This window comes from Triturus cristatus, chromosome 8 (genome assembly GCF_964204655.1).
Source record: "Triturus cristatus chromosome 8, aTriCri1.1, whole genome shotgun sequence".
In the NCBI taxonomy this organism is placed as follows: domain Eukaryota; kingdom Metazoa; phylum Chordata; class Amphibia; order Caudata; family Salamandridae; genus Triturus; species Triturus cristatus.
Window position 1 is genome coordinate 69,629,572 of NC_140591.1, and position 20,264 is coordinate 69,649,835.

The following is a 20,264-nucleotide window of genomic DNA, read 5'->3' on the forward strand; positions in this document are numbered from 1 at the left end:
TCTCTCCCTCATAGAACTGAATACGGGTTGTTGTCTCTCACTCCTAGAATTGAGAAACGGTTGTTGTATCCCCCTTCTAGAATTGAGTAAGGGTTGTAGTCTCTCCCTCTTCTAGAATTGAGTAACGGTTGTTGTCTCTCCCTCTTAGAATTGAGTAAAGGTTGACGTCGCTCCCGTCCAGATTTAAGTAACAGTTGTGTCTCTTCCTCTTCTAGAATTGAGTATGGGTTGTTGTCTCTCCCTCCTAGAATTGAGTAATCGGTGTCCTCTCTCCCTGTTCTAGGATTGTGTAAGGATCTGGTGGCTCTTCCTCCTAGAATTGAGTAATGGTTGTTGTCTCCCCCTCCTAGAATTGAGTAACGGTTGTTGTATCCCCTTCTAGAATTGAGTAAGGGTTGTCGCCTCTCCCTCCTAGAATTAAGTATGGTCTGGTGACTCTCCCTCCTAGAATTACGTTTTTTAAACATTTTATAGATTTTTATATTGCGCACACTTGACCCGAATCACGTATCAGAGCGCTTTAAATAGCACCAGTTCCGTTACATGAGGACACATCCATCTTTAGGTCTCGTCTAGGCAGCGCGCATGCGCTGTCTCTCCGAGACATCCAGTAATCCGTATAGTGAGAGTATTCCCACCTGCTGCTTGCCTGCGGCTTTCAATAGGGTTTTTTATGCGTCACTCACATTTCACTCATTTTCCAGCCGCCCTATTGGTTGCTGCTCCAATTCATCACTTCCATTTTCTTCCTTTTTTATCGGATGCAGCACCGACCAACTACAGTTTTATTGCGCTTTACGTGTTTGTCTTTGTGCGGGGACTACTTTCCTTCATCATGTGTTTCCCTGCCTAAGCACCACACATGCTTCACGTCCTCTCCCATGTGCTTCCTTTCTCCAGCTATGTTTTCAGCCCATTTTGTGCTCCAGTCCTCCCAGCACATTGTGCTCGCGTGCACACACACACACTCTCACACACACACACACACACTCTCTATCTCTCTCTATCTCTCTCCCTCTCCTTCTCTCTCCCTCTCCTTCTCTCTCCCTCCCTCTCCTTCTCTCTCCCTCCCTCTCCTTCTATCTCTCTCCCTCTCCTTCTCTCTCCCTCTCTCTCCCTCTCCCTCTCTCTCCCTCTCCCTCTCTCTCCCTCTCCTTCTCTCTCCCTCTCCTTCTCTCTCCCTCTCCTTCTCTCTCCCTCTCCTTCTCTCTCCCTCTCCTTCTCTCTCCCTCTCCTTCTCTCTCCCTCTCCTTCTCTCTCCCTCTCCTTCTCTCTCCCTCTCCTTCTCTCTCCCTCTCCCTCTCCTTCCTTCCTTTCCCCCGTAATCGGGACATGTTTTTATTCCTACGTGTGTTTTGCTGCGCACACTGCAGTAAGTGCACCGACCCACTAAGTAGAGTTAATGACCTTATTTTCTACACTAGGAAAAGTCCTCTACTCTATGCTCCGAATATCAGGTACCAGAAAAACACCTGATGGTCTCAAACTTACTACAGTGCCCTCATTCACACTCAACACCAATGCCACAATCACCCTCTATAACAATGGTTTCATCCTAATCCAATCGTCCAATGTCAATCTAATTAAGATAGCCATTATCTTCCTGTTACTCAAAAATGCGGTCTCAGCCTACCATCACTCAGGTCATCATCAGTCTCCCCCCACCCCTCTTGGGAAGTCCTCACTCTCACTAAACCACTCACTGTTGATGTGCCCCAACCTCCTAAACCTCTGACTCAGATGGTGAGAGACTGTTCGAGTTCACTTGACGCACAGCCAGCCGTTCTGATTCTATCCGTTCCTCGCTCGGAGAGTTCCCTGTGTGACCTACTATCTTTGCCTTTAACGACTGATCCTTCTTCCCTCATCCCTCTCCCTACACCCCATACTATGCAGGTGAATGAGCAAATGCCCTCCACTGACCTTGATTGCTCAAACCCACTATTTCCTATCTGGACTTTACCTAACCCTCAGCTCAATGGTCATATCACCCTCTCCAATGCCTCAACTTTGATACCCAATGGCCAAAGATCTCCGCTAGACCCAAATGATCAACTCCCTCCCCAGGAACCACTCTCCTTCACCCTGTACCCCGAGGACCTACACCAAGGCCCCCCTTCTCTGCTCGCTTTCCCAACACGACCTTTACCCCTCTCAAACTTGGTTGCACGCCTGGATGATATATCTCTCCCGCTGCACCTTCTCACTACTGAACTACATGACCTGAAAGCCCTCTCAAAAGATTTTTTTCCCCGCAATCAGATCCCTCCTCACTCGAGCGAACCTGCCCAGAGCCTCCCCTAGCATGAGTGAACGCATGGGCCAGTTTTTAGCCCCCCCGTCTCGCAAACCATTCCCTTAGCTAACGCACCTTCCCGCCCCAGAAGATTTGAGACCTACCTAGCGTCCAATGAAATCAATGACCTTCACAACTCTTACTCTACTAGGTCCAACTCCAACTTGATCCCACCGAGACAAATTCAAACCATCCGTTCCAACCCGTATAGAGAACCTCTTCACAACCTTAGTGTCATCAATAAAGACAACCTCATGAGTGTGAACGTCATCCAGACTCCCTCCCACACTAATCCATCACGACTTAAATGTGTAGTACTCAATTGCAGGTCAGCCAGTAAACACGCCTCCGACATCTTCGACCTCATCCAACACATGGATTAAGGCATTATTATCCTCACTGAAACTTGGCTAAATTCCGCCTCCTCTCCTATCTTCGACCTCCTTGTACCTCCTACTCACAACATAATTAGGCTAGACAGAGGTCTGGAGCTGGGGGGGTGGCCTAGCCTGTATTCATAGGAACACACTCTTAATTTCTCACTTGGAGTCCCTTTCACCCTCCTCCTGTGAATGCCTTTGTCTCAGTATCTCAAGTAATAACCTGACGATTTGCAAACTTCACACTTTCTATCACTCCCCAGGAGACAATCTCCCCTTTATTGAGCAACTAATGGAAGTCATCTCTGGCAATGTTGGCCGTGCCCCAAATCTTCCTTGGTGACTTCAACCTTCACTGGCCTAACCCCAATGACCAGGCGGTATCCTGCCTTAAAGCATTTCTGAATGATCATGAGCTGATCCAGCACTGTGACCAACCAACTCACAATAAAGGAGAAACGCTAGACCTCATTATCTCGAAAGGGCAGACTATCACATTGGATACCATTACCCCTTGCAATTGGTCCGACCACCATTGCATCCTCTTCTATATTAACAGGGAGGTGTCGATGAGGAAGGCTCAGCCAACGAAATCAAAGATCTGGAAAAGGGACCTCAGATCAATAAACGCAACTGAACTAGCAGCCCACTGTAAATCTGCCCTCTCCTCCCAAGCTGTCTTGGTTGATGTTCAGTTACTCACTGACTCCTACAATTCGACCATCTCCAACATCATGGATGACTTACACCATCCAACAAAAAAACGCTTCAACAAAAATATCCAAACCATGGTACAACGACAATTTAAACACGGAACGCCGCAACCTTAGGGCAGCTGAACGCTCCTGGAAATCCAAAACCCTCCTTGGAACAACTAAAACTCCTTAGAGATGTTAGGAGCTTCTATAACAAACAAATCAAGAGCGCCAAGGCAGACTATTTCAGACACCAACTTGATCAAGCTGCAAAGCGCCCCAAAAAACGTCTCGAATTGGTCAAACAGAAATCAGTGGCAGGCCCAAACCCCTCGGATTCCGGAGTCATCCCACCTTCTAGCGATGATCTTGCTGCTTTCTTCAATGAGAAATTAAGACTCATCACCAATGAATTTGCCTCTAAGAAGGCTTTACTGCTATCCCTTGACCTCTTAGATAAGTGCAAACCAATCGGTCTGATCACTAAGAACAATGCGTCATAGGGCACCTTTACCCCATTCAGTGAAAAAGATGTCAACAAAATTCTTCAGAACATCAATCCATCTAACCACTTCAGTGACCCGTTGCCCCCGGCCATCTTCAAAGAAACTAAGAATGTAATCATCCCCACCTGGACAAGGATTGTAAACGCCTCTCTATCACAAGGTACGATCCCAGACTGCCTAAAAGCAGCTCAGGTGTCACCTATACTAAAAAAACTAACGCTGATAAAACTGACCTCAATACTTTCCGCCCTATCTCCAACCTCCCTACACTAGCCAAACTACTGGAAAAATAAGTACAATCTCAACTTTGTGCTCACATAGAGAATTTCCAACTACTAGACCAGCATCAATCCTGCTTTCGGAAGGGGACAGTACAGAATCGGCTCTCACACACGTTATGGATGACATTTTAAAAATGCTTGACCAAAATGATTCCTGCCTCCTAATCCTCCTTGACGTTTCCTTCGCATTTGACACAGTTAATCACGACAACCTCCTATCCATTCTGAAGAACAGGATGGGTTTCTCGGGTTGGGATATACAATGGTTCTCCTCCTTCCTCCACCACAGATCACAAAGAGTCAAGGCAAACCACTCCTTCTCCCAGCCCTCTCCAGTACTCATGGGTGTCCGCCAAGGGTCTGCCCTATCTCCTATCCTCTTCAACCTTTTCTTGGAACCTCTAGCGAAATCACTAAATTCCACGAACATTCTCTACCAATTGTACGCGGACGACACACAACTGTATTTGAAAATCTTATCCCCGGATAACATCATCTCACTCAACACTATCCTTCAGGCCACACAAAATTAGTTAACTGAGAACCATCTACTGCTCAAAACTTCCAAAACTGAATTCCTTCTCATCTCTCCCCCAAACCACATCCCCAAGCTAGACCTTTGACTGAATCACCTCACAGCCTTCAACTGCACCCCCCTCATCATTCACTCAGCTAAATCTCTCGGAATCATCCTGGACAAGTACCTGAATATGAAAAATCATATCAGCAATGTGTGTAAGGGAGCTAACCACTTGATGAGAACGCTGAGAAACATCAAACCATTCGTGCCACAAAAGGATTTCAAGCAGGTGGTCCAAGCACTGGTCTTGCCGGGGCTAGACTAAGGCAGCGCTACGCTATGTCTCCTTCCCAAATACATCCTGGCTCAACTAAAGGCATCACTGAATGCTGCGGCCAGACTGGTCACAGGTCCCAAACAAAATGAGCACATATTCCCAGTCCTAAAATCTCTTAAATGGTTACCCTACGAAGCTCGATTTCAGTTAAAGATTGACGTTCTAGCAAACAAAGCCCTGCATTTAAAAAATCCCAGGTACCTAGCGCAAAAGCTTGAATTATTTTGTATAGAGCCTCAGGAAGAGCTAACACTTTCCTCTTGAAACCACTCATCCCTAGCAAAAAGAGAACTTGTCACCAAGCCTTCTCTGGCGCTGCCCCAAAGATATGGAACTCTCTTCCACCGGAAGTACGCAGGATCTCCTCAACGACTGCTTTCAAACTGGAAGCCAAAAGATTCTTAATGGACAAATTCCTACCATAATCTGGGCTAGGTCCACTGGCTCGAAATCATTGATCCTACAACCACTGTTCCATCATGTGATTCTGCTCTTCTTTACCGCATTGTGTGCCCCCCTCGTATCCTGCTATATACCTGTTTATTGTATTACTCTCCTTTATTTCATTTGTCTGTGAATCTTGCGATTATTCATGTTGTGTATTCTTACATGATGTCGTTATTGGTTTTTGAGCTTCTTTCCACCCTTTTGTAAAGCACTCTGATATCCTTCGGGATCTTGTTCGCGCTATATAAAACTTTTAAAATAAATAACCTTTGGAAATGACAAACTGTCGCTTTTCTGCTTGTTCCCAGAGTCAGGCTGCTCTCGCTGGCCCTGGCCCCAGATTGTGGTTTGCCTGTCACCGTAATCCAGCGATGAAACCTCTGCCTTTCTCATAAGCAAAGCTGGCCCGAGGGCCAGAGAAGGGGGGGGGGTTCTCTGGTGTGGGTGTGAGGAAACTTCTCACCACCCGACTGCGCCGGGGGCGAGGCCAGGCTGAAGCTTCTTCTAGGAGTCACGGCTCACAGCTTTCCACCCGCAGGCGCCCACCGGTCAGGGTCTGCAGCAAGGACGGGCTCTCAGGCACGTTCTCCGAATGCACGCCGAGCTTACCGTGGGACCCTAGGTTCTGGCCATTTGCTTCCCAGAAGCTAGCTTCATGAAGCCCGCCTCGCCATGTGGACAAACTGAACGCTCCAACGACCTTGCCATACAACTCTAGGCCTCTCTTTGGCGGCATCTAAGGACGAGCATGATGCTGACTTTACAAATAGTTTTAGCAGTTGCCACGTGCACGCAAGTTTGGCGGAATTTGGGAGGGATCATTAAATTGAGTGCAACAATTTGGGGCGACATACGCCCCAATCCAAAGGCACAGCACACTGGTCCTGAAATCCTCAATTAATTTGAAAACCAATTAGTCACCATTTTTTTAACGTGTATTCACTCGCTTGCACAATCTTCTCTCCTAACTCCCGTTTACTCCACAAGTGCGGTAAAATGCCAGTTTTCCAAATTTCTCATGCCATTGATGTGCCCATCCGGACCTCTTTGCAATAACACGTACCGACGCATTTAATTCATCCAAAGGCAGCTTTTATTAAAATACCCAATGCATTTCGGGCTACTGGGGCCCTTCGTCAGGGGTCACTACAAGTAATAATAAAAACACATATTAGTTGCAAAACCGTTTTCTAATGCTCAATGCTCTACTTCAATTGTTTTGACTAATTACCATGCCACTTGACCCGAGCAGATCACTCCCTGGTTGCTATACTAACTTTGTCCAGACACTGAATCGTGTGGTCCCCACTTTTATTACAACACCTCTGGCACCACTCATGTTCAACCAAACAATCTTTAATAAAACCCACACATTGTTCTGACATTAGCTCCCCTTTAAATACTTCTTTCTTAGAAATGCAACCGTCTTCCAAATTCTTTCGTGCTTTTTACCTTCCCAGCTTTTATTAGGGTTTACTACATGTGCTGCTACGATATTATTTCCCTTTCTCTCTGCTCGCGCTACCTGCACCTGAATATACGCCTCCTTTAAACATTCATAAACTTCACCCTGTGGTGCACTCCTTCAGCCCCCCTCTTTAATTTAAGCGTAGCGCTTCACCAATCTTCAATGCCCCCAATGTGATCCGTAAACTCAGTGTTGACATTAAAAAGCCTACCACATTTAAACATGTCTACAACACGTACCTGCCGCAAATAAACCCTCCTCATCTTTCTTTTCCAAGGAATTGCTGACATTGTTATTCACCCTTCGAATTTAAACTCTCTCTGATTTTCTAATCCCTCCCATGTTTGCCATCGGTTAAATGATGACACCTGCTGCAGATTTCTCACTTCAAACACCCCACCCTCTTCTCCTTAATACTACAGCTCCCACAATCCAGCAATTAAAACCACATAAACATTGCTGTGCCGATATTAAGTTAACAAAAGCATTTTGATGCGATCATGCACGGGCTCACAAAAAATCTCTAATGCACTTTAAAATCAGCTATTCATGTTACACAATGAAGTAAACATTGGTCTAATATCACTTGTCAGTCCCTTTTCTTGTAATTCGCTGTGTGAATGTGATCTTCCGCCGAACTTGAGGAAAAAACGTCCACCGCAATGTTCCTTGTTCATACCTTTTATTGAATTATAGGCGGGTGCAAACCCAGGGTGGGCAATTATAGTCATTTATACTCGATCAGAAAAGGGAATGCACACCTATAGAAATTGAGTGCCTTGGAAAGTCCAGTAACGCTAGTATAAAGGGAGTCGCATTTGTTAGCAATATATATTTACCTACCAGCATTATTGACTACTATCCAAATGTGATAAACCCAAATCTGATTACTAAATGAGAGAATGTATTTCTCTGTAGCTAGCTCCCCTAGTAACCACTGTTTTGTTTATTACAATGCTGCAGCTTTGCTTTCTTATTAAAAGAAAAATGTAAAATATGTCCTCGACGTCACAAGTCAAACGATGAGTGATGCTATTTCCTGTGTTAGATTCAAAGGCACAGGCACGTATTATCTCTTTCACATTCCCTATGGTACTGGTACAATGAGGCCAGGCAAGGCCTTCTGGGACGCACACAAGTTCACCCTCCATGCACTTTCTACAAGCATGCTGGGACTTTGTGGCCTTATCCTGGCAATAATGAACTACAAATCCCAGCATGCTTAGTGCTTTGGGTAAAATGACAGACCTGTCCGAAAGACACCCTCGAGACACAAGGTTAGTTGGCAGCTATGTATCTAAAAACCCTCCTGCCATCATTTCTAATGTTTCCTTAGTCTTCCAATTAAACTATTCCCTCAAAGCCCATCGTACTATGTGAGCTTCTTTCACTTTTTAGTTATTAGAGCTCAGTCCTTTTATTTCATTGTTTAAAAAAACAAGCATTCGCAATGCAATAGGTCTCGCATTTACATGAGTTTAAGCAATTGTCATTGTAAATGACAATGCCTTTCATTTATGTTTTAACAACTAAAACAAAAATAAAAGGCATTGTTATTTGCAATGTCAATAGCTCAAACGTGCGTAAATGCGAGACCTATTGCATTGTAAATGCTTGTTGTTAGGTTGTTGTCTCTTCCGCCTAGAATTGAGTAAGGGCTGGTGTCTCTCTCTCTCCTAGAAGTGAGTAAGGGTTGTTGTCTCTCCCTCCTGTCAAGAATGGCGAAAGGGCTGTCGTCTTTCCCTCCCAGAATTGAGTAGGTGTTGTTGTCTCTCCCTCTTCTAGAACTGAGTAAGGGATGTTCTCTCCCTCCTAGAATTGAGTAAAAGTTGATGTCTCTCCCATCTAGAATTGAATAAGGGTTGTTGTCTCTCCCTCTTCTAGAACTGATTAAGGGATGTTCTCTCCCTCCTGGAATTGAGTAAGCGTTGTCGTCTCTCCCTCTTCTAGAATTGAGTAAGGGGTATTATCTCTCCCTCCTAGAATTATAAACAGTTGGTGTCTCCCCCTTCTAGAATTGATTAAGGTTTGTTGTCTCTCCCTCCTAGACTTGAGTAAGGGTTGTCATCTCTCCCTCATAGAACTGAGTAAGGGCTGGTTTCTCTCCCTCCTAGACTTGAGTAAGGGTTGCCATCTCTCCCTCCTAGAATTGAGTAAGGGCTGTTGTCTCTCCCTCCTAGACTTGAGTATGGGTAGTTGTCTCACCCTCTTAGAATTAAGGACAGGTTCTTCTCTCTCCCTCCTAGACTTGAGTAAGGGCTGGTGTCTCTCCCTCCTAGATTTGGGTAAGGGTTGTCGTCTCTCCCTCCTGGAATTGAGTATAGGTTGATGTCTCTCCCTCCTAGACTTGAGTAAGGGTTGTCATCTCTCCTCGTAGAATTGAGTAAGGGCTGGTTTCTCTCCCTCCCAGACTTGAGTAAGGGTTGCCATCTCTCCCTCCTAGAATTGAGTAATTGCTGTTGTCTCTCCCTCCTAGACTTGAGTATGGGTAGTTGTCTCACCCTCTTAGAATTAAGGACAGGTTCTTCTCTCTCCCTCCTAGACTTGAGTAAGGGCTGGTGTCTCTCCCTCCTAGACTTGGGTAAGAGTTGTTGTCTCTCCCTCCTAGACTTAAGTAAACTTTGTCATCTATCCCTCCTAGACCTGAGTAAGGATCGTCTTCCCTCCCTCCTAGATTTGGGTAAGGGTTGTCGTCTCTCCCTCCTGGAATTGAGTATAGGTTGATGTCTCTCCCGTCTAGAATTGAGTAAGGGATTTTTCCTCTCCCTTTTGAATCTGAGTACAGGTTGTCGTTTCTCCATTCTAGATATTTGTATGGATTGTGGGTTTTAAAATGTATGACATATTTATGATATGCCTGTTGCGTGTTTTCTTGATGGTGTTAGTGTTTTCTTGCTTCTGTCCACCTTGGAATTTTCCTCGACTTTCTTCATTCTTCTGATACCTTTACTTGCCATCTTCTCAACGTATATTGTACCATCACTTTAGATCTGTAAAGCTGTTTGGATAAAAGCACTATGAAAGTATAATAAATAAATAAACCAAAAATAGTCATAAATGCAAACAGAACTACAACAAAAATGAACCACTGATGTCAATGCTAGCAAAAATGATTTGTTTTACTGACTTACCTACCTATCCTGTGTAGGGTCTTTTCCTTGTGTGGGTGTCTCTGTACTTGCATTCTCCCTGATGGCGTTACGTTACATTATCTTTATTCGTATATGCATTATCCATATAGGCACAAACATTACTCATAATCACATGCATAGTCCATCATCATTAAAAAATAGTGAGACTCCACATTAAAAGTTACTAGGTTATCCATGACTTGATATCATCAGCAATGTTAAAGTGACAGTGTGCAAGTGCAAATATTTCACAAAAAAACAGCTAAAAACGGGCAGATCCTTAAATCACAGAGAGGTTACAGTTAGCGGCAATAAATGAAGGTGCAAGTGTGCATAGTACAAAATATAAATACAAACAGTACAAAATCCAGAAATGTGTATTGTACAGCCTAATCCAGCAGTCATTAATTCATAGAAAGACGTGAACGAATGGCCATTTTCAAGAAAGTACACACTCGGTATGTTACATCATCATCTTTAAGCTGGAGAATAATTTTGTATGCAGCCTTAAAATCCGTTGTGCCCTTTGCCCTGAAAAACGGTATCAATAACTGCATACTATATTTTTGGTAAAAAGAACAAAAAGTGTAGCGTAGACTGTTTCCCTAAGTTATCACATGGGCAGACCAAGTTCTCAATATTAGGTTGGTAACCCATGGGGAAGCACAACAGATACTTTATTGAGGCCGATCTGAGACGAAAAAGAAGACTTCGCTCCCAACGAGTAATATCTCTTAAGAGATAACTAATAGGAGAGCATAATGGGGGTCAACCCTCGCCTGTCATTAAAATATATTGTTTCACAGATACTTTGGCGGATTCCAGGGCATATCTCGCATCCCCATAATGTTGATATAAAACTTTACGAATAATCTTTCCATCAATACCATCTAATTGTTCAGGGTTCTTAAAAATATGCTCTAGATTGACCGCAGTCGAATTTGCCCGTACTAGAGCCAGCCAGGGAATGTCACCGCCCTTATCACATTTTAGACAATCTGCTAAAATCTCCCTTGTTAATAGGGCTGCAGGGTTTTACCAAACCTTTAGCCAGAATAAAACAGGGCGTGACCTAATGTAATCTTCCAAGTATGGCATTCTTAACTCGTTATGGCATACAAAGGTGGACGATGAAATTTGTATGCCCAAAAGCCTCCTACAGAATCTATTTTCTTCGGCCTGGACGCTTTTCAAGATTGTGTGGCCCAAAATTTCAGCCCCATAGGTCATGATTGGTACACATTGTGTCCTATAGATTTTAAGTAGGGACAGTACCACCTCAAATCTTTTCAGTTGGGGGAGATTTATTACTGAATTCATGGCTCTTGAAAATTTAGACAATCCATAGGCCAAATGTGGTGTCCAGGACCCATTGTCAGAAAATGTTATACCCAAATAAGGGAAAGTGCGAGTGCATGTCAAAGAATCGGGACCCAGGGTAATAGTATTAATAAAACGTTTCTTAGGGCCACAACACATTAAAAAAGATTTTTTGAAATTTGTGCAAAGATCCAAATTACTCATAAAAGCTGCAAATCCCCTAACTAAAATTCTCAAGGCATTGGGTGTTCTGCCCATTAAAACAGCTCATCTGCATATAGTAAGGCGGGCAGTTTGTTACCATTATTTATAGGGACATCAGTGGTTTGGTTAGATAGGGCGTTATGAAGTTCATTAATATATAAAATAAATAAAAGTGGGGCGAGAACGCACCCTTGTCTAACGCCTCTCCCAACCACTATGTCTCCAGACACTGCCCCGTCCATGCTTATCCTTACCTGGCCCTTAGGTCCCTATGGAGATAAGCTAAAAAGTACACCAGATCTTTGTCTAACCCATAATTTAAAAGGTATTGCCAGAGCCTAGATCTATTAACAAAATCAAAAGCGGACGAAAGGTCCATAAATGCCAGATAAAGAGGGCTCTGTCGGGCGATGGTGTATTTCCCTATGATTAAGTTAAGATTCAGACACTGTTCCACAGTGCCAAGGTGACTACGGAACCCCAACTGACATTTATTTATTATATTTTCATCCTCTGCCCAAGTTCTGATCTTGTTAAATAGAACTCTCCCCAATATTTTAAGGGTGGTATCAATTAGGGAAATAGGTCTATAGCAGCTTGGGTTTGATCTATCTCCTTTTTTTAAAAATAGGAATAATTAAAGATGTGGACCATGTGTTTGGGATTTTTGTTGTGGTTAAATTGTTAAAAACGTTGAGTAGCAGAGGAGCCCAGAACTCTGGCCTTGATTTTATAAGATCAATAGGCAGCCCATCCGGGCCTGGGGCTTTATTTCCCGCACTTTGGAATATTGCCTCCTCGACCTCAATCAAGGAGATTTGAATTTGGGTAGGCGTAAGATTTTCCAAAGTATTTTCGCATTGGGGCGGGGGGGGGGCATATATTTTCGAGAAGTGAGCAACCCACACCTCACTAATTATATTACAGCTTAGGGAGGTAGATATATTTCCAGAGGCTCTCAGGGACTTTGTGGCAGACCAAAAATTATTTGTTTTGTTAAGTTTAGCAGCACAGGCCAAGTTATTCCAGTACCCTTTTAAAACCACATCTCGCCTTAATTTTATTACACTTTTATAATTGTGCCTTAAGGTTCTGATAAGAGTGGGATCTCTAGGGGAAACTGATAAGGCTGCTCTGAGATCCCTATTAGCCCTAGAGCAGGTATTATCAAACCACCTTGGATCAGATTTATGAGGGAGTATGGGTCTGGAAATCAATTCCTTAATACCTGCACATAATAAAATAAAAGCAGAAACTGCCTCTGGGTTAGGGTCGGCCAAGGTAAGACAAGTATCACAGAGAGATGGATAAGTTATTACCATCTTCTGGAAGATCTCCCTGCAGTCCATACCCTTCCATTTAACTCTTAAGTTATCGGTTGAGAGTTCTAGGCTTCCCGCTCCCAGTTCTCTTCTAATATTTGGTCGCGGGGCCACCCTTAGCGAGCCCATAATAGGGTTATGATCTCCAAAGGTGGATGCTCTAACCTCTGCCTCAACTAAGTAGTCTTCTAAAGATGGAGATATGAAGACATAATCTATAGTTGAGGCGCGTCCTTAGCCTCTGTAAGTAGGTAATGGATTATCATTAGTGGCTGCAGCTGCGATGTCCATCACATTTAAAAGACTGCTACTTGATAAATGGTCTAATAGCTCATAACCTCTCTTACATGGGTTAGATAGAATAGATTGGGAAGACCGCCCAATAGTTCCTTCTCCTATCTTTGCATTAAAATCACCCCCCAGACATATCCCAGCCAATTTGTACTTTCCCAATAAATTGTCCAAGTCCTGGATAAAGTTAAAAAGGTGAACAAAGTTAGCATTAGGTGGGCTTACGAAGTCATTATTATAAAAATTGATAAAGCAGATGGAAGCCCCTCGTGTATAGATCAGTACTTGGAAGATAGCATTCTCGGTTGGAATTAGTTTTACTCTACCCCCTGAGGCAATGCTAACCCATATTGATAGACCCCCTGAAGGTCTGCCATATTTAGGGTTAGGGGAAATAGTATTAAAACACTCATACCCTTCGAAATAAAGCTCTTTGGTTGCCCAAGTTTCTTGAAACATAAGGATGTCGAATGTGTTTATCATAATTGCCCAATCTTCTATATTTAATTTTGAGGCCAGACCTGCCACATTCCAACTCAGTACCTTCAATATTGAGTCAGGGCAATCAATTAATTGAATCGTTTCCAACCCCAGGACTGGTATTAGAAGTCTTCTTGGCTACCACATGGACCAAACCGATTTGAGTTTTGGGTGGGAGTCAGTCAAGATTGTCTAAATCGGAAATAGCTAAAAATCTATTAGCCGACTGGTGGGACGGGCTGAGAAGTGGACACTGTATAGATGACGGTTTATAAAAGAAACCAAGTGGTAATGCACAGATGTTTGTAGAAAAAAGGCATTTGGTCTCTTTTACTGCTAGAATAGATCCGACAGTCCTAGGCCGAGAAAAATTAATAACAATGCAATCACCCCTGATAGTTTTTGCTGCAGGTCCCACCCAGCCTACCCTTCATACCATTAAAATTTCATGTACATCAGACCTCCTATATCCTTTGTGTTTAGCCAGCCAGTTCACACATTTATTCCGCAGTTGTTCCCAGGACTCTGATTTATTTTTCTCAAGTGGTGGTACCCCTGCACAGGATGCAGGGGGTAAATTTGAGACATCCTGCTTAGATACTACATGCCCCCTCAAGCCAGTATCAGCTATACTCGTACTGACTATCGGACCCTCTTGAGAATCAACAGGGTTAACATTTTGAGTATTAGCAAATCGAGTATATGGCTTAGAGGCTAGGGGGTTTCTCGTTTTATTATTAGAATCAAGGAGGACAGGCAGCAACTTTACAATTTGGGGCACTTGACGAGCCGGTTGCGCATTCTGGGAAGGATTTTCCAAGGTGCTAACCTGTCGAGCTAGCTCATTGCATTCCCTACAAGATGATATTGCCTTAGTAGTTGGGGATTCCAGACGATCTAAACGCTTCCATAACTTATCAAAACTTTTGTCCACAAGCCCTTTAATACGATCAAACAGTGTATCAACTATGTTTTCTATAGCAGTATCCCCGAGTGTGAAGTTAGAAAAGCAGTCTGCGTGTACTTCATCTGAATGGAATGATCTTGGATGTCCACATTAACTAGGTCAATAGAGTCACTACTGGGAGTTGGGTCTGCGGGAACCATAGGGCCCTTAATCCATGTATTTAACGTTGTTCGTTGTGAATTCAGGCGTGGGGGCTGTTTCTGTTTAGAACAGGCTGGTCTCACCACCTTCCTCTTCTTTCTCGCTCCACTTACTTCTGGGTTAGGGGTTGTGGCCAGATTGACTGTGGTTAGTGTCGATGGAATAGTTGGACTACACCCAGATTCAAAATTTACAGTCGATCCTATGGAGCCCAGCCCTTCCAACCCTGATGTATTCTCTCCAGTAGGGATGTGAGGTGATTGTTCAGTAATTCTGTGTATCAGTATCTCTGGGTTACTTAAATCATTTTGTGCTTCACATTGGGGTTTAATGGGGCCCAAGGACAATCTTCTCTCCGTCAGCTCGATCTCAGTGCTGACCATATTCGCCACCCGCTCCAACATTGTGTCAATGGATGTAATTTTGCGTGCAGGGGTGGTAGCGTTACGTTTGCCCATGATGACAAAATCCCTACACATCCATAAAGTACCAAATGCAAAACGCGCCACTCACCACTGCAAAATACAGTTGTAGGTCTAGCTCTGTCTTCGGTTGTTGGAGGGGTAGCCCAGCCCGGCCCCCCTCGGCCCCTGACGGCCACAGACGGCCTGCCCTTTGCCGGGGCTTCGCACGGCACGCGCCCGCGCGCGTCCCGCGAACCGGGAGCCGCGCTGTTATTTATGCACCTCCGGGCGCGATAGGCAGCAGAGCAGTATGGGAGACGTAGTCCTCTCCCTCAGTGTGCAGTGGCGGTGGCGGCAGTAGCGGCAGTCCCTCGGCAGTTCCCGCGAAGCAGGAGCCGCGCTGTTATTTATGCGCCTCCGGCCGCGACAGGCAGCAGAGCAGTATGGGAGGCGTAGTCCTCTCCCTCCGTGTGCAGTGGCGGTGGCGGCAGTAGCGGCAGTCCCTCGGCGGTCTCCCTGATGGATTTATTGTCATGACACGATTCCATAGAAATAAACACTAGGTAGCCCTTCCAAATGATACTATTCAGTTGGTTTGGAAGGGTGGCCAATCTGATTGCTTAAACAATAGCTTATATGATTGGTTGCCCTTTCAAGCAATAGGTCCGTTTTAAGACCATTCTGAATTAATGACAATAGCTGTTGGCACCTTATTGAACTGTGTTTTGGTCTCCATGTCTTCTAATGTTCCCTTCTGCAGTGATGCTCAATTCATGTGACCTACTTCTATGATAATGAACCAAAGTCCTGTGCACACGTTAGAATTTCATGATGAGAGTTCATCTAGTCATATGCGCCCAAAAAGAGTAATTTAAGGTCCAAATGAATCTGCTCTTTGTCTTTTATTCCATGTAACATCAAAAAGCAACCAGCCAACACGTGTTTCGTCACAATGGAAAAGTATCCCACAACTCCTTCAGGGCTGAACTTCATGTAAGTAGAATCTTAAAGATCACTCCACCGGTGATAATTCTGACCGGGCTGGCCAAATATAGAAAGGTTTAGTGGATCCGCGATCGGTTTAAAATGGTGTGTACCAAGAGGAAGCACCTAAGTAATGCTGATCCTGCGTGGGACCGTGCCCTCAAGTCAGGGAAGGGTAAGTAGACCGCTCTGTATGTTCCTTGATCTGCAGCGAGTGCGCGGAGATCTGAGACGGCATCAGGTGTATTCTCTGTTCCAGATGTGGACCGTGTGCACAGGACTTTGGTTCATAAGCATTGTGCAGGTTCCTTTCCTACACACACTTAGGTGTCATAGGGTGTTTCCCCGAACCTCTTTGCACCATATGTATTAGATATCCAGTACACTACACGCGTATACAACAGGGCGACATCACTTCCTAGACCACCAAAACCCCACAGTAAAGGAATACTTCTATGATAAATTGATAAATAACTGTTTTGACCTCCTTATTCTGGGATGTAAGGATACCCCCTACAAATATGTTTAAACCCTGCACAGTTGGTGACCTGATGTTTCATCTGAACCTCTTCTAACCATCTCTTTCTCCTCCAGAGGAGGCCAGAAGGGTGGAGAGCCAAGGGATCAGCGAGCCTGTGGGGAAGAGATTGAAGCGCCAGTGGTCTGGTCTGGCAGCCAAGCGGGCTGATAAACTGGAGAAGATGATTGAGAAGGCCGACAAGGCCAAAGCTAAGATTCTCCAGAGGAAGAAGGAGTGGGAGAACCTGTAAGTCACGCATGTGTGCCCTGTGCAATCACCTGAGTGTTCTTAGTAGCATGTAACCTGTGTGTTCTTCTCCTGATCAGTGCAGCTGCTATCAAGGGGTCCTTCAGATCAATACCAGGCGGTAAAGTGGTGTTGGAGACTACCTTTTAAGGATTAGGGGCCAGAGGCCCTAAAAGACTGATCACAAAAAGTGCTCCATCTCATTCTGCAATGCAAAGTATGTCTTCATAGGTTGCATTTCCAGTTGTAGGGGTTGCAGAACAACCTGCCTCATGAACACCAATAAGGCAGGTCACTCTGTGCGACCCCATGTGATTGACTGCAGACATGGGGACGGTGGCATACAAGGGACAGCAGACACCGACCGTAGGTTTGCATTCCCCAACAAGAATCGTATTGGTAAGAGGATCATGTTCTTTAAAGGAACTACAAGTGGGCATAACTCACATAATTTGCTGTTGCTTAATTACGCGAAATTACAGAAAAATTATGCTGAATTACACGAGGAACGCACACTTACGTTTTGCATGAGTTTCATAGTGGAAAATACACCCCCGCTTCCAAAATGAACCCGAGGATACACTTTGTGCTAAGAAAATTGTGCTAGATGCAACAGAACAGTATTTGCAGCAGCCACCTGCATGCTTGAGTAGTCATTATACCCCCAAATTACTCAAAATTACACCAAAGGGCGTACTCTTGTCGTTTTTAGTAATTTTGTGTCACATAAGTATCTCAAAATTACCAAAACTACACCGATTACTCCGGCGTAATTAAAAATTCACTCAGATGAAAAGGAACCAGTGCTACTAAAAATCATATGCTGGTTGGAAACCCGGTGGGGGGAGCACGCAGTGGTCCCCAGGAGCATTCTGGGCTTCTCCTCCGATCACCCCAGATGATTCCCAAATGGGAGGCTGTCCAGCAGAGGCATTTTGTGGTCGCAAACCCTGTGATTTTGCAAATCAAAGCCAGTTTGTGATGGCAAAATGGGTTTGTATATACATCTGGCCCTCGATTCCTTCTCGTGGGCTGGCTCAAGGTTACATAAGAATCAAGGACTTTAGCACAACACAGATGTGGGAAACATTACACCCAATATCCATCACTCAGAGCTGCCCTGTCTTCCTTCTCTTCCTATGCAGTCTTTTAGTAATATAACCAAGATCACAACCGCCCGTCCTACTAATAACATACTGCACAAAATGGCAGAGGTGCACTGCCATCTAGCGGCCGTTGGGAACAATCATAGAGTAGTTCAACTAATAAATACAGGTTCGGTTAAATTTGTTTATTTCTTTAGTTTTGCAGTTTATATCCCAAAGGTATTGGAGCGCTTTACATGAGTAACAGGTACTTTACACAAGGACACATTCATTTTTGTACGCATGGAGTGATAAAGTGATTTGCCCAGCATCACAGGATGTTCAGCCGGCGCCGAGACTCGTGGGATGAAGGTGTAAACGGAAGCACTCCTCCCGGTGGATGCACTGCCCTTTCAAGGCCTCTTGGTGTGATCCGACGTGGGATGAAGGTGTAAACAGAAGCACTGACATAGGCCTTTGGTGTGATATGACGTGGGATGAAGGTGTAAACAGAAGCACTCCTCCCGGTGGATGCGCTGTCCGTTAGAGGCCTCTTGGTGTGATCCGACGTGGGATGAAGGTGTAAACAGAACAGGCTCGCAACACCCATTGGACTCAAAGCCATGCAAACTTCAGAGAAGTGTATCTGAAATACGGAGAACAAATATGTACAACTCAGTGGAGTGGCCATCGTCCCGCTTTTTGCTGGTTAGTCCTGCAATAAGGGCTCTTGTTCTATTGCCCGAATGGGAAGGAAGAATAGGAGAGTGACGATGAAACCAGAAATGGGAAGCCTATGGGTGGGCTGAAGTCCACAAAGTATATACAACATGTCTCTTCCAGACAGTGCATGTGCTTTCTAGCTGAGACTTAAACAGAAATTGCATCAGGTGACCCACAATAATTGGTCCGAATACCTTTTTTTATGCAAAGCAGCATGTTTGCTTACATGTAAATGTGTGCCTACATCTGTTTATACTCATATAGTTACAGAAATATGCACACATATAAAGTCAGATTAAATATGATTATGCAAAAATACTTGTGTATGAATGAGACGCCACTGGGACGGCACTATTCCCTGATGCACACCTGCATATGCCAAAATAAAAGGGGTCGGCACCAGCTTTCTTTACGCCTGTACCACACCTACTTTCTGCCACCTGTGTGACGAGCCGGCCAGTCTGCACTTGAAGTGGTCTCTGCCTGCACTTCGGTGTGCTGTCTCAGTTCTTCGTGCCGGATGACTGTGTGCTATCTTCCCTCTGTGTTTTTTAATCCTGCCGATTCTATTTGGTGTAGTAGTTTTGCTTAATATTGTGTGCAGAGGTAGAGAGGAAGGGTGTGTGTTACCCTCTAAACGCCACTATCATGTCAGAGTGGCTTGGCCAGCTGCCACTTTAAACATGCACCAGGCAGGTGGTGCCACAATATTGCCCTGTGATATGGTGCCCGCTTCGTCCATTGGCCCTACATGGCATTTATGGGTTGTAAGACAGGAGAAGTCTATATCTTCAATGAAAAAAATCGATGCTAGCATAAGACGTAAATCCTCCTGCACATTGCCTGGAAGAGGTACGCAAGGTTCCCCTTAAGCTCCATGCCACAGGACAAGTGGATGACTATGATGTGGGGAGCGAAGAGAAATGTGGCGCCCTTGCTGATGGTAGCACATTAAATGAGGCCGCAGGGGGTCCCTTTTGTGTTCACTGGTCACTACCTGGATGAGCAGGGACTGGCCCCTGAACACTAACACCCACCGAACCTAAACCACCGATAGCTGAGCTGCCTTAAAGAGATGATGGTTTTGTTGTTGTGTGGCAGCAGGGGTCAAAGTGTGAGGGAAGGACAACAAAGGTGGCCAAAGGGGTGTTAAAAACATTGACTGATTTATGATAATGAAGGACTAAAACCCCTTTAAACTGACACTTCTGACAGATACTAACAGACAGGGAAAAGGCTGGACCAAGATGAGCCCATGCGCACTTCAGAAAATTGGCGTGCTGGGCCTGAGCCCAGCTCGCCCATGCCAAAGGCCGACCTGCGAGGACTGCACTGAACTTGCCTTTTAGGACTCAAGCCATCCTCGACTGTGAATGGTTTATCCCATGACTGGCATACAGGGTGGCAATGCCCCCACGGATGCTAGGAGCCGGGAGGCGGAAACCCATTCAAATCATACACCGCTGCAACTCCTTTTGAGAGACCCTCGAATGTCTTTACGTCACACGCTCACACT

The 20,264-nt window shown here is 44.8% G+C and overlaps 1 protein-coding gene across 1 annotated transcript in view; it reads left to right on the forward strand.

Annotated features, from left to right (window-relative positions):
- The window catches only part of CFAP44 (cilia and flagella associated protein 44), a 557,576-nt gene that overhangs the window by 409,418 nt on the left and 127,894 nt on the right, over positions 1-20,264 (forward strand). The window contains exon 30 of the mRNA XM_085621005.1: positions 16,769-16,940. Within this exon, the coding sequence (XP_085477131.1) occupies positions 16,769-16,940 (172 nt within the window). The remainder of the gene's footprint in view (positions 1-16,768; positions 16,941-20,264) is intronic.